Source organism: Homarus americanus, unplaced genomic scaffold (assembly GCF_018991925.1).
Source record: "Homarus americanus isolate GMGI-L3 unplaced genomic scaffold, GMGI_Hamer_2.0 scaffold21314, whole genome shotgun sequence".
Classification (NCBI taxonomy): domain Eukaryota; kingdom Metazoa; phylum Arthropoda; class Malacostraca; order Decapoda; family Nephropidae; genus Homarus; species Homarus americanus.
The window spans coordinates 2,574,364-2,589,318 of NW_024720811.1; the positions used below are offsets into that span (position 1 = coordinate 2,574,364).

Sequence of the window (14,955 nt, forward strand, 5' to 3'; positions counted from 1 at the left end):
TGCTAAGAGAGTTGTGCAACGAGCTTGCAGAGCCCCTGAAGATCCTGTTTTTGTAAATGCCTGGACGAACAAATGGTCACTAGTGAATGGAAAGTGGCTTATGTGAGTCCTAGCTTCAAGAAGGGCGATCGTCACTCCACGAACAACTATAGACCGGTGAGCATGACTAGCATAATATGTAAAGTACTTGAGAGTATTATCAGAGATGCCGCAATGGAACATCTAATACGAAACAACCTTGTAAAAGATTGCCAACACGGTTTTATGCCGGGGCACTCCTACTTAACACAATTGCTCAAGGTATTGGATATTTGGACCCATATTCTGGAACGGGGTGGTAATATCGACAATATTTACCTAGATTTTGCCAAGGCTTTCGACAGTGTACCCCACGAAAGGCTTAAAATCAAACTGAAAGGGTACGGAATTCGGGGAAATGTCCTAGCGTGGATAGAAGACTTTCTACATGACCGCAAGCAGTGTGTGGTGATTAATGGTACGAAATCGTCATCTGTACCTGTCACAAGCGGGGTACCACAGGGCAGTGTATTGGACCCGCTGTTGTTTGTTTGTTTCATAAATGACATGCCTGACGTTGTACACTCCTCCATACAAATGTTTGCCGATGACGCCAAGTTATTTCGGGAAATTAAGAATCAAGCGGACTGTGAAGAGCTGCAGAAGGATCTCTGTGGGCTCCAGGAATGGTTGAAGAAATGGCTGCTGAGATTCAATGTCACGAAGTGTAAGAGGATGCACCTGGGGCGTACCAACGGTAGGGAGGCGTATCATATGTCCCAACGGGATTAAGAAACTGCGCTAGTTGAGACTGTGTGTGAGAAGGACCTAGGTGTGTATGTTGACAATGAGCTGAAGTTCTCGGGCCATTGTGAGAAGAAGGTAAATCAGGCAAATAAATTATTGGGTCTTATAAGAAGGTCGTTCAGATATCTAGACGGTCCGTCCCTTGTTACGATCTTCAGGAGTAAAGTGCTTCCCTATCTGGAGTACTGTCACCCCATCTTGTCCCCGAGATATGCTAGGGACTGTCAGTTGGTTGAAAATGTTCAAAGGAGGGCCACTAGACTGGTGCCTGCACTTCGGCACCTCAACTACCCTGAGAGATTGGAGCGCCTGAACTTGCCTAGCTTATACTACAGACGGGCAGGGGGAGGGGGGGGGATCCTAGTTGAGGTGTATAAGCATCTCAGGGGGCACTACTCAGCTGCGTGTCCTTACTTGGAGCTGGCGGACGCTCGCCCCACAAGGGGTCACAGCTCAAGATTAAAGAGCCGCAAGTCCAGAAAACCGTGAGGGCAAACTTTTTTGGAGTGAGGGTTGTAAACTCTTGAACCAATCTACCAGAGAGTGTTGTGACTGCACCGAGTGTGAGCTCTTTCAAGACAAGACTTGACCAACACTGGAGCGGGTTCAGGTACATTCAGGAGCCGGTGCATGCCCAGTATTTGCCAACAGTGCGTGACAGAGACGTGACCGATCGCCCGGGTGGCTAGCGAGCCGATCTTTTGGTGAAGAAGATAAATGAAAATGAAAAGTAATCAGAGACGTGACCGATCGCCCAAGCGGCTAATAAGCCGATCAGTGGCGAAGAGGATAAAAGTAAAAAGTAAATGTACAAAAAATTCAAACAAATTGCCGTGATGTAGATTTACTTTAGTTACCCTCTCAAAAATTTTCTCTTTAAAATCTTAACAGAAGACGGAGGAATTATTTTATTGCATAACTATAAGAAAAGGATTAATTTTACTTCGTACAGCAGAGCACCTTCTACAGCGAGGATACTCTATATTTAGTAGTATCAAGGAAGCATAAGCTTCTTAAAGATGCACCTATTTTTCCTGGTTGCCTTATTCAGCGGGCAGTGCCTAGTGGTCTTCTTCAGCTGCAAAAGCAGATAGTGCTCCACTGATTCGTCACTGAGTGAAATAGCACTTTGCCTCTGTTCTGCATGATGAGTTACTTGACTTTACATTACCCTTATTCTCTTTGCCACTGATCGACTCGTTTGCCACTTGGGCGGTCGGTCACGTCTCTGTTACGCACTGTTGGCAAGTATTGGGCATTCACTGGCTCCTGAATGTATCTGAAGCTGCTCCTGTGTTGGTCAAGTCTGGTCTTGAAACAGCTCACACTCGGTGCCGTCACAAAACTCTTTGGCAAGTTGTTCCAAGAGTTCACAACTCTCACTCCGACAAAGTTCGCCCTCACAGTTTTCTGAACTAGTGACTTCTTCAACCTTGAGCTGTAACCCCTTGTGGGGAGAGCGTCCGCCAGCTCCAGGTAAGGACACTCGGCTGAGTAGTGCCCCCTGAGATGTTTATATACCTCAATTAGACCCCCCTTGCCCTTGTGTAGTATAAACTAGGGAGTTGCAGGTGCTCTAATCTCTCAAGGTAGCTGAGGTGCCGAAGTGCAGGCACTAGTTTGGTGGCCCTCCTTTGGACATTTTCAATCAACTGACAGTCCATAGCATATCTAGGGGACCAGACGGAGTGACAGTACTCCAGACGGGGAAGCACCTCACTCTTGAAGATCGTTTCGAGGGACGTGTAGATATCTGAACGGCTTTCTTATAAGACCAAATAATTTAGTTGCTTGATTCGTTTTCTTCTCACAATGACCCGAGAAATTCAATTCATTGTCAACATACACACCTACAGGGGGTAGGTCCTTTTCGCATTCAGTCTCAATTAATGCAGTTTCTTCGTCTCGTTGGGACATATGATACGCCTCCTTACACTTCGTAAAAAAATAAATAAAAAAATACACTTCGTTACATTGAATCTTAGCAGCCATTTCTTCGACCATTCTTGAAGCTTACAGAAATCTTTCTGCAACTCTTCACAGTCTGTTTGGTTCTTAATTTCCATAAATAACTCGGCATCGTCCGCAAACATTTGCATGGAGGAGTGTATAGCTTCTGGCATGTCATTTATGAAACAAACAAACAAAAATGTGCCCAATACACTGCCCTGCGGTACCCCGTTTGTGACGAGTGCACATGACGATTTCGTGCCATTAATCACCGCACACTGCTTGCGGTTATGAAGAAAGTCTCCGATCCACCCGAGGACACTTCCCCGAATTCTGTACCCTTCCAGTTTAATTTTCAGCCTTTCGTGGGTACTCTTCTAGCATAAAATTTATTATTTCATCCGGGGGCGATCAGAGAAAAACGATTTTGATTGCATCTAAGAAACGGCAAGAAACGTTTTTATATTCAGTTGCTACCTGTATACATAGGAGTTCTATTTCACATTTTTGTTGTTGTTGGTGGTGGACTAGTCTATTAGTAACCTTGCTTCGCACGTAAAAATCTTAGTTGCTAAAACGCAGTACTTTAATAACATTATAACATCAACATTAAGTACAGAGGAGTCAGCTGCTGGTTTGAAAGACACACTATTGGTTTGGGGTTTTATTAAATACAAAAGTATAACTAAATAATGTGTATTGATGAATAAAAAGTATTTATAAAATATCAAAATGATGTAGCATATAAAAAGCTCTTGTAATTTGACTGTTTAAATCAAAAGATGAAAATACTTAAGGGCGAGAAGTCAGGCGAATCTCCTTTTATAATTTACAACCTAAGGGCAGCTAACTCACCAGGGGACACGTGGACAAATACAAGTTGAAGAAAAATTTAATTTACATCAGAAGTTATGAAAAGTTCACACTCTTGGATACGACACCTACCCAGAACGTGTCCATAGTCTGCACCACAGTTGCCCTGCAACATGGAGAATTAAGAATGGAATTAAAATCACAAATAGTATCAGATTTAAATATGGATTCAGAATTAAACTTATTTTAAAATTAAATATAAAATCTGAATCAAGGTTAATATCACACATTTTAATACACATTTAACCTCATAAAGATATTTTTGTGATACTGTACTACATAACTACAGTGTACAATTACTGTATACATGTCCAGAGCTTATGTCTTTCTGGTTATTTGAAGGTCTAGTTAATGCTTCAGCCAGACTTTCCCATTAACACCAACACAGGAAAGGTCTTGTATTCACCTTTTAGTTAATACCCAATATAAGACACCCTTCAATAATGACTTACTTACTACACTTATCATCTTTCTAATATTAACTAATACGACATATACGTACAAGGACAGATACCGGTACAAGGACAGGTACGTCTACAAGGCCAAGTATAAGTACAAGGATAGGTACAGGTACAACGACAAGTACAAGGACAGAGTCAAGGAAAAGGACAGACCTTGTAAGGTATACGTTCTCATACTCACATGAAGCTGACGGAGCCTGTAAAGCCCACAGGTGGCTGCCAGGTGAGAGTGACAGAGTTCTTAGCGGAGGGACCGGCGTGGTGAGCCCCAGTCTTTAAGATGACAAAGTAAATAAACTTTAAGACTTTATCGTAAAGTTATACTTAATTTATGGAATTCAGTTCAAGCTTTAAGTTAACTCTTGGGATTCAGTTCAAGCTTTAAGCTAACTCTTGGGATTCAGTTCAAGCTATAAGCTAACTCTTGGGATTCAGTTCAAGCTATAAGCTAACTCTTGGGATTCTGTTCAAGCTTTAAGTTAACTCTTGGGATTCAGTTCAAGCTTTAAGCTAACTCTTGGGATTCAGTTCAAGCTATAAGCTAACTCTTGGGATTCAGTTCAAGCTTTAAGCTAACTCTTGAGATTCTGTTCAAGCTTTAAGCTAACTCTTGAGATTCTGTTCAAGCTTTAAGTTAACTCTTGGGATTCAGTTCAAGCTTTAAGTTAACTCTTGGGATTCAGTTCAAGCTTTAAGCTAACTCTTGGGATTCTGTTTAAGCTTTAAGTTAACTCTTGGGATTCAATTCAAGCTTTAAGCTAACTCTTGGGATTCTGTTCAAGCTTAAAGTTAACTCTTGGGATTCAATTCAAGCTTTAAGCTAACTCTTGGGATTCTGTTCAAGCTTTAAGTTAACTCTTGGGATTCAGTTCAAGCTTTAAGCTAACTCTTGGGATTCTGTTTAAGCTTTAAGTTAACTCTTGGGATTCAATTCAAGCTTTAAGCTAACTCTTGGGATTCTGTTCAAGCTTGAAGTTAACTCTTGGGATTCAATTCAAGCTTTAAGCTAACTCTTGGGATTCTGTTCAAGCTTTAAGTTAACTCTTGGGATTCAATTCAAGCTTTAAGCTAACTCTTGGGATTCTGTTCAAGCTTTAAGTTAACTCTTGGGATTCAGTTCAAGCTTTAAGCTAACTCTTGGGATTCTGTTCAAGCTTTAAGTTAACTCTGGGGATTCAGTTCAAGCTTTAAGCTAACTCTTGGGATTCAGTTCAAGCTTTAAGCTAACTCTTGGGATTCTGTTCAAGCTTTAAGTTAACTCTTGGGATTCAATTCAAGCTTTAAGTGACGCTTGAGATTCAGTTCAAGCCCTAAGTAACACTTGGGATTCAGTTTAAGCTTAAAGTAACTCTTGGGAACTCTAAACTTTACGTAACACTTGTAATCTCAGCACCCAACATCGTGTATTTAGAATGACGTAATGGAATTCATGTCTAAAATATTTAAGTTAATAAGCTAAGGTTTATTGATAAGGGTAAGACTTTGTATCATCAGTTAATTATTGTTTTGAATATTTCATGAGCTTGGGGAGAAATATTGAGACAAATATCAACATTAAATATGATAAAAAGCATTGAATAAAAAAAAATCTGTAATGAATATCGAACATTAACAAGAACATTCTACAAGTCCAGACAAAAATGTTAACAATTTATTATACACTTCATGATAAACTATTACTAGTACGGAAGAAGAAACAGCAGGTGTGGATCCAGGGGGGGGGGGTCCTGGTGGTCCGGACCCCCTCTTTTTATCAGGAAATTCCAAGACTTTTTCTTCAATGCAGTATTGTACTCAGGTGTTTTTCTATAGTAAAAAGAAATTACTAATGACCTCAGAATATCTCCTAATATTAAGTGCACATGGCCTCAAAATGCCCATGATATTGGTCAGATTTAAAAAAGGCCCGATCGCTTACATCCCCCCTCTCAAAAAAAAAATAGCTGGGTGGGCTCGCTATGCTCACCATGTTCCCCCACCACAACTTCTGGGACCCCCTCCTTTTGATATTCTTGGATCCGCCCCTGGACAGTCTAGCTGGCCCTTAAATACGGGTCTCAGATTCTCATAGGCTCGTGTACATTCCCCTCCCCAGGACCACAGCATTCCTGCCACAAGCCTTCAGATGAATATGCCGCCATTAACAAAAAATCGATATTTACACCTAAAGAAAGTTTACATAACCTAAAAATATTTATGAGATTATCTGAATAGTATGTTCCCACTCCCCAAAGGGAACCATTGCCCCTATATCTTTACAAGGTTGAGAGCGAATGAAACTGAATATGTAAAGGCGTGTTTTATGATCCATGGCGGTCTGACAGTCAGCCAGGGAGCCTTTTCTAGATGCTTGTGCCTCTCTCCATATATCTGTTCCCTGTTTGTCTAGACCAACCAGCCATTATCCATTTGTATACACTGTTCTATCTGCGCTTGTACCTTTATATGCTGATCATAAACACATGAGTTTCCATTGTAAAAATACAGTGACAAATTTGATGTTCCAGTGAGTACAACACCATCAGGGCCATAATACCACCTGGACCACAATACCACCTGGACCACAACAACCACCTGGGCCACAATACCACCTGGACCACAACAACCACCTGGACCACAACAACCACCTGGACCACAACATCCACCTGGACCACAACATCCACCTGGACCACAACATCCACCTGGACCACAACATCCACCTGGACCACAACAACCACTTGGACCAAAACAACCACCTGGGCCACAACAACCACCTGGACCACAACAACCACCTGGGCCACAATACCACCTGGACCACAACAACCACCTGGACCACAACAACCACCTGGACCACAACATCCACCTGGACCACAACATCCACCTGGACCACAACATCCACCTGGACCACAACATCCACCTGGACCACAACAACCACTTGGACCAAAACAACCACCTGGGCCACAACAACCACCTGGGCCACTCACCGCCACACCACCACAGTCAATTGTCTTGGGAGCGTTGGTGAAGGATCCAATGGCTCTCCCGGTGGCGTCGTCAAAGGCTTTCACGAAGAAGCCTCTGAACATGTCTCTTGGACCTGCACCCGCGAGCACCACTGAAATGACGAGAGGGTGAGATAGTATGATAGTATAGATGATAACGTACCAGGATAATAGTATAGTACATAATATGCTAAGATGGTAGTAGAGCAGGATTATAGTATAGCAGGATAATAGTATAACAGGATGATAGTACAGTATAGCAAGGATGATAGTATTGTACATAATATAGTAGGATGATAGTATAGCAAGAGGATTGTGTGGTAGGATATTAGTATAGCAGGATGATTGTATGGCAGGATGATAACATAGCAGGATGATTGGGGAGGTAGAGAGAGGAGGAAGTAGGAAACAGAAGGAAGGGGAAGGTAGAGGGAGGAGGAAAAGGGGAGGCAGAAGAAGGGGGGGAGAGAGGAAATGGGGTAAGTGGAAGGAGGAGGGAGGGCGTAGGAAGAAGAGCCGTACAACTGTGAAAGTAGAGATGGTGGGGTGGTCATGGCCGCTCAGGACCCAACCTTCACTACCACCCAACCTTCACCACCCTCACCACCACCCCACCGCGCCACCCTCACCACCACCCCACCGCGCCACCCTCACCACCACCCCACCGCGCCACCCTCACCACCACGTACACTTACGCACAGCACACAAACACAAACACACAAAATCAAACATCCACACACACACACACACACACACACACACACACACACACATACACACACTGTCAATCATTCAGAAATAACAAAATAACAGTGAAAGAGGTAAATACAGACATGTAAGGTACTAAGAGGGGTTGAGATACACAATACTTTATTCAACAGTACTTTGGGTATCAGGTCACATAGTGTTTTATAGGTCAGAGGTACAGGCTAGATGACCGACCTGTGGCGATGAGGATGAAGTAAGGTAAAGTAAAGTAAAGTAAGATAGAGTAAAGTAAAGTAAAGTAAAGTAAAGTAAGGTAGAGTAAAGGTAAAGTAAAGTATTATAGAGTAAAAATAAATTAAGTAAAGTAAGATAGAGTAAAGTAAAGTAAAGTAAAGTAAGGTAGAGTAAAGGTAAAGTAAAGTAAAAAGTAAAGTAAGGTAGAGTAAAGGTAAAGTAAAGTAAAGTAAAGTAAGGTACAGTAAAGTAAAGTAAAGTAAAGTAAAGTAAAGTAAGGTAGAGTAAAGGTAAAGTAAAGTAAAGTAAAGTAAAGAAATATAGAGTAAATATAAATTAAGTAAAGTAAGATAAAGTAAAGTAAAGTAAAGTAAAGTAAAGTAAAGTAAGGTAGAGTAAAGGTAAAGTAAAGTAAAGTAAAGTAAAGCAAAGTAAGGTAAGGTAAAGTAAATTAAAGTAAAGTAATATAGAGTAAAAATAAATTAAGTAAAGTATGACAGAGTAAAGTAAAGTAAAGTAAAGTAAGGTAGAGTAAAGGTAAAGTAAAGTAAAGTAAAGTAAGGTAGAGTAAAGGTAAAGTAAAGTAAAGTAAAGTAAAGTAAAGTAAGGTAGAGTAAAGGTAAAGTAAAGTAAAGTAAATCAAAGTAAGGTAAGGTAAAGTAAAGTAAAGTAATATAGAGTAAAAATAAATTAAGTAAAGTAAGATAGAGTAAAGTAAAGTAAAGTAAAGTAAAGTAAAGTAAAGTAGAGTAAAGGTAAAGTAAAGTAAAGTAAAGTAAAGTAAGGTAGAGTAAAGGTAAAGTAAAATTAAGTAAAGTAAAGTAAGGTAGAGTAAAGGTAAAGTAAAGTAAAGTAAAGCAAAGTAAGGTAAGGTAAAGTAAAGGTAAAGTAAAGTAAAGTAATATAGAGTAAAATTAAATTAAGTAAAGTAAGATAGAGTAAAGTAAAGTAGAGTAAAGTAAAGTAAAGTAAAGTAAGGTAGAGTAAAGGTAAAGTAAAGTAAAGTAAAGTAATATAGAGTAAAAATAAATTAAGCAAAGTAAGATAGAGTAAAGTAAAGTAGAGTAAAGTAAAGTAAAGTAAAGTAGGGTAGAGTAAAGGTAAAGTTAAGTAAAGTAAAGCAAAGTAAGGTAAGGTAAAGTAAAGTAAAGTAAAGTAAGATAGAGTAAAGTAAAGTAAAGTAAAGCAAAATAAAATAGAGTAAAGTAAAGTAAAGTAATATAGAGTAAAATAAATTAAGTAAAGTAAGATAGAGTAAAGTAAAGTAAAATAAAATAGAGTAAAGTAAACTAGAAAGAATAAATTAAAAACAAGTAAAGCTAAGTAAGATAATATAGAATAAAGTAAACTAAATAAAGTGAAGTAAATTAAAAAAAAAGTATAAGAATATGGCAGACATTCAGATAGACAGACCGACAGACAGACAGACATTCAGAGAATCCGCCAGGCAGACAGACAAACAGACAGACAGACAGGCTGATAATGGTAGGGTGATAATGGTAGTTTAAGATTACTACCATGACAAATTATGTAAACAAACGTAAAATAAAATCAAAGGAAGAAATTATAGGAAATAAACTGGTAATAATAGTTAATAAATTCTTAGATAAACAAAGGAATAAATTAACAAGAGATGAATGAATGTGTTGAATCCTTTGACGACTTGACAATGAAAGGGAAGGGGGACTGGCCGAGAGAGGAGGGGGGAAGGGAGTTAGGAGGGAGGGAGGGAGGGGGTGGGAGAGGGGGGAACTAATAAAGGACGGAGGGAGGAAATGGGGAAGTATAGGGAGGGAAGACTGACATCGTAAGGGAGGGAAGTATGGAGAGGGAGGAGGAAGTGATGGGAGGGGTAAAGGGGAGAGGGTGATAGAGGTTGTGTTGACGGACGGAAGTTTTCAACAGTATTATTAGGGAGTAAATATTTGATCACGAAACTCACATCCGATGGGTAGTGGTCCTCCTCCCCACGTCCAGAGTGGGAAGGGGGGGAGTCACATGCACAGGAGAAAGGGGTAGTAGGGAGGGGAGGGGAGGGAAAGGGAGAAGAGTGGTGTGGGAAGGTGGCGGAGAGATAGGGAGGAGGGGAGATATGCACAGGAGAAAGGGGGAGGGGATGGGAGGGGAGGGGAGGGGAGGGGGAGAGACTGGGATGGAAAGGAGGTAGACATGCACTAAAACATGTGTTATACTCACCATTGACTGGAGAGTTGATAGCCTGGGTATTGCCTCTCACAATCAGGTTGTAGGGAGGCTGGGATAACTGGGCATTATGACCGTGGCTCGGCATCATTGACTGGCAGGCTTCAGCAGGCACCGTGGTACTCCTCCCTGCCACCCCTGCTACCAGACACAGCACCGCCACCAACACCCCCTCTGCTGTTGCTCCTGCCATGGTACTGAACCTGCCAACAACACACACATACCTTACTCTCACACTGGACACTGAATTTCCACTACATTATATTTACACGTGTGTGATTTATATGCCGTGTGAATATCGTGGGCAGAATGATAGTCGTTCAGTTGCCAAGTAAGCGGAAGGGGACCTGTACGTGTATTTACTGAAGGATGGTCACACTGATAAAATCCCCTGAGAGCTATCAATTATTTATTTATATTCTCATAATAATGTCTAGTTAGATATGCAATACTGTACACACTACTAGACCTCGACTCCCCCACACCTCACAACACCATTTTAAACACCCTTAACCGCATCACTTAATGAGGTTTGAGTGAAGAATTAACTTAATATTTAACGAGTTAACATAATATTTAGCAAAGTCATCAACCCTTAAAAGTCATCGTTTACCATGAAGCAACAAACTAGGTCAGCAAACACGACTACAGTTAGGTCGTGTTAGTAGTGTGACGGAGCCTCTGTTATTGACCACTTTTTATTTACCTGTCAACATAACCTAATTCCTTCACCAACGAGACCATATATATATATTTCTTTCAGTATTTTTTATTTTATTTACTTCATCACGATGTTGTTACGTATCACATATTTCGTTTGAGGTTTTGGTGAATGTGAGGGAAAGTACCAACCATCAATACCTTATATGTCCACATTAAGGTAGTTTTAGGGTAGGATAGTTAGGTTACAGTAGTTAGGTAAAGTTAGTTTGGTAAGGGTAGGTTAGTTAGGTATTTTAGGGTGGTTAGGTTAGGTTAGGTTAGGTAGATTCACAAAAATAGTTGTTAGATACACACATAAAACATTACATACATACATACATACGTACATACATACATACATACATACATATATATTCAGTAAAAGCGTCATACAAGTTTACATTGATTCAGCATGTATATAAGCAAACCAGGTGTACACACAATATCCACAGAGAGTGCGGGTATACAAACAATAGCAAACAGTGACTCGACTCAACCAGGGAGAGCCAACAAAGCTACCATATCTTTATTTCCAGTTGGGTATTTTGTTCATAAATATCATTGAGAGTGATAACCACGTGCAGCTAAACTTTAACTAAACCAAAAAAAATGGGCTTCCATTCTTCCTTGTTATTAAATTTCTTCCAGGTACACATCAAGACTAACCACAGGTGTTCCCCAGTGTAGACTACAAGGAGTAAAAACTCTCGTGGTGGTAGCCAAGGAGAGATGAGGCCTTTGGCGGTTCAACATAACCTTGGCATACTCCCGTTCGCTCCTATACATTCACCCGGCTGTCACTAGTTAAAATTACAACTTATTGTCACCCGCGGCATTGAGACACTGGTTGTAGAAGTTGTAAGATGTAGGAGTTATGATCAGTGACGGGTGACCAAATAGTACAATGTAATATAATGTTGATCGTAAGGACACGTATGGTAACAATATACTTTGTACCTTGACAAATATATTCATCAAAATATGAGACACTCTGGTTGATGGTGGGAGTCATCGTACAAAGAACAGATTCACAAGAGTTTCGCGTGATCAATAAGGCAGCATGATCTTGGGAGCCTCGAGGATTACGGTATAACTCATAAAAAGAGTCAGTCAAGAAGTTGTAATACAGATAGTACAGAGGAGCAGAACACTGGAGATGTACTAAAGAGCCAAGATATCTGAGGTAATTTTTTTTAAGACTGCAATTGCATGACCGTCTTCTCTTTGTCCGGAGTACAGAGAGAAGACTATTTCACAGCTATAAATGTCTAGACAGAAGAAACAAATGGCTCACGGCTAATGGAAAGTTCAGAACGTGAAATAAGTTCCCAGGACAGTTCGCATTCATTTGAACACGATCCTTAAATTGAAAAGTTGTTGATGTAATACAAGTAAACATAAAAAACTGATCTTACAACAAATAACACACTGACGTAACAATCCGCAGTGTACTAATCTGTATAAACATCTTCAATTCAAAATACAGATTTCACCCGACCTTACACCGCCAGTCTTGTACCGGCCAGCTTCAGTGGAGTCAAATCTGCCCGCCGGCTTAAAGAGACGGACACCGACTCCAGATAATATTAACCTTTCTGGACTTGCCGGTCAAACAGCCACTTCGATTCCTATGCTTTGATCAAGTCCTTTGTACACAAATAGTCCACATTTGTTCACCCTTGACCGAAGCATATATGGACAGCTACCCACAATAATTGCTTAAGTCCGGTGGCCCCCTCAGTGTGTCGAAACTGACCTCGGATTTAGGAAAAACTGAACCCTGATGTTACCTGTTTCACCTCCAGTAGCTCATAGTCATGTGGTCAGGGCCGGATTTACCAATAAGCCAAGTAGGCCATTAGCCTAGAGCCCACCGGTATCTGGGGGCCCACTGAAACTAATTTGTCGCGCAGCGTGCCAGCGTATAACCTTGTTTCAAGTGTATACACCGAGTATTTCATTATATAATATATTCACAACCATAAGGGCCCCTGTACAATAAGTATAGGCCTGCAGTGGTCTTCAACTGGTGGGCCACGGACTAGGCCCTCCTACGGCTTTTTTCTACATCGTTAAAGTCAAGGTCTTGGTTGAACCCTATACGTCGGTACACTACAACACCAGCACTGTCAACCCCAATCCACCCAGTCGCCCTCACACCAAACTTTACCGTAGCTGTATGTATCATCATCCGTGACATCTGTTCCAGCAATGATTTGGTTATTTAGAGTGTTATTTATTCTAGGGGATCAGTGTTATGTATTAATCATTTAAGAATTATCTGGACAATATATTAACGTGATATCGTTTATTTGTTTTAGGTTGATACTGTAGTTATCATCAATGTAAATTTTTTTCGCATATGATTATAATACGCCAATAAATTGTTGCTTTGCCGAAATACTTCTGTGTTCGTCAATTAAAATTTGTTTTTAGATTATTTCCATTTACCCACCAATGAAATAGATCCCAACGAGGTAATATCCGTGTCGTCACCAATGAAGTTTGTTTCAGCGTTGGCAAAGCTAAATATGGATTGAAGGATTTAGGTAAACAACTCTTCAAACAAGATATAATAGGGCACATTTCAAAGAGACATTCCAAATCCTGAAAGGGATGGAAAATGTGAACCCGGGACATTTCTTTGTGATGTGCATCACCAACACGAGAGGACATAACTTAAAGCTCGTATGTTTTCCTTTGTATACGTACTTATTAATGTACACACAGGTCAGTGCCGCAGACACATAATAATGTACTTTAAAGACAGCGTGGTATGTGCACATCTCCGTGAGGACGGGGTGATCCACTTCTCTTGTGGTTATAAAAAATTAATAACATTGTTTTTTTTTCATTAATGTCATCAAACACTTATTGCACAAGAGCCACTTTGCATAACTTTAAGCGTGACTTTAACAGCATCAATATCATACATTAACCCTTCAAGCAGTGTCGCCCTTGGGTATTTTATTCTGGTTAACGCCAGACGATCTAATTCAGCTGATATAAACCCCCACCATTCAATGGTTTAATAAATGAAACAGTCTTGAATAATAAAATTGGAGGGAAATATGATCGGAAAACTGTTAACTACAGATATCTACTTGTGCATTTTCCCCAAGTATTGTCTACACTACGTACATATACTGCATATACTGTAATAGGAATTACGTTTTTTGTTTAATGCAAAGCTTGTTAAACACAACACCGGCCAACACAACATTACCTGCACGGATAAAGTGCCTTCAGACGCCTCGCCACACAAGGGAGGTACGAGCTGTTCAAAGCCGACCTTTGTTTATATACCTTACCAGTGCTCCGCCCATCTCACCTTGATGCTGGCTTCTGATTGGTCGATGAGCTGAAGAGTGAAGACGGAGAAAGGTTAGAGAGAAATGGTGGATAAAGGTGAGAGGAGAGACCATGAATTAAGGAAAATAAGACACTGGTAAACATCTACATCGCTGTATACGGAAATAAGCCACTCGGACAAAATTTCAGTAATTTCCCATTAGAAAAAGTACCACCATCAAAAGGTGAACAAAATCTCGCAATTAAAATCTACACACCGGTAAAATATATTATTAGCACCGTCAACTAACCGCCAGCATGAGGATCAGCAATCACCATCATCATAAACATAACCATCTCTAATTTTAACAACGCTATCATCATCATCATCACTCAGCCGCCAGCACTACAGCTAACACGCAAATCACAGTACCTATCATTAGTGCAAATATTCAATCACCGCTTATACCTTGGCTGTTACTATCCAGCCTTCAGTAGCGTACCCTAGTCAAGAGTCCTGATATTAAAATATTGATATTGAAACAATTTATTTAGCCAAAAGAACACAGGTACAGTCGATTCAGAATCATAATAATAACATGGCTGAGCCAGTTGAGAGCCCGAGCTCTTTTGTAGGCACCTGATATATACTGTATATTTATCTCAAGGAAGTATTATGTTCTTCTTGTGTAAAATTTTATCATGACAGATTTAAGTAAACTGCTTTC

The 14,955-nt window shown here is 40.3% G+C and overlaps 1 protein-coding gene across 1 annotated transcript; it reads right to left on the reverse strand.

Moving 5' to 3' along the window:
• Positions 1-3,426: 3,426 nt before the first annotated feature.
• LOC121861260 (putative defense protein) lies at positions 3,427-14,217 on the reverse strand. Its single transcript, XM_042358907.1, has 5 exons — positions 14,163-14,217; positions 10,229-10,437; positions 7,073-7,203; positions 4,291-4,382; positions 3,427-3,754 (listed from the first exon to the last, which is right to left on the reverse strand). The coding sequence occupies exons 2-5, from the start codon at positions 10,425-10,427 to the stop codon at positions 3,685-3,687; spliced, it is 492 nt and encodes a 163-aa protein (XP_042214841.1). The 5' UTR covers positions 10,428-10,437; positions 14,163-14,217; the 3' UTR covers positions 3,427-3,684.
• Positions 14,218-14,955: the final 738 nt, after the last annotated feature.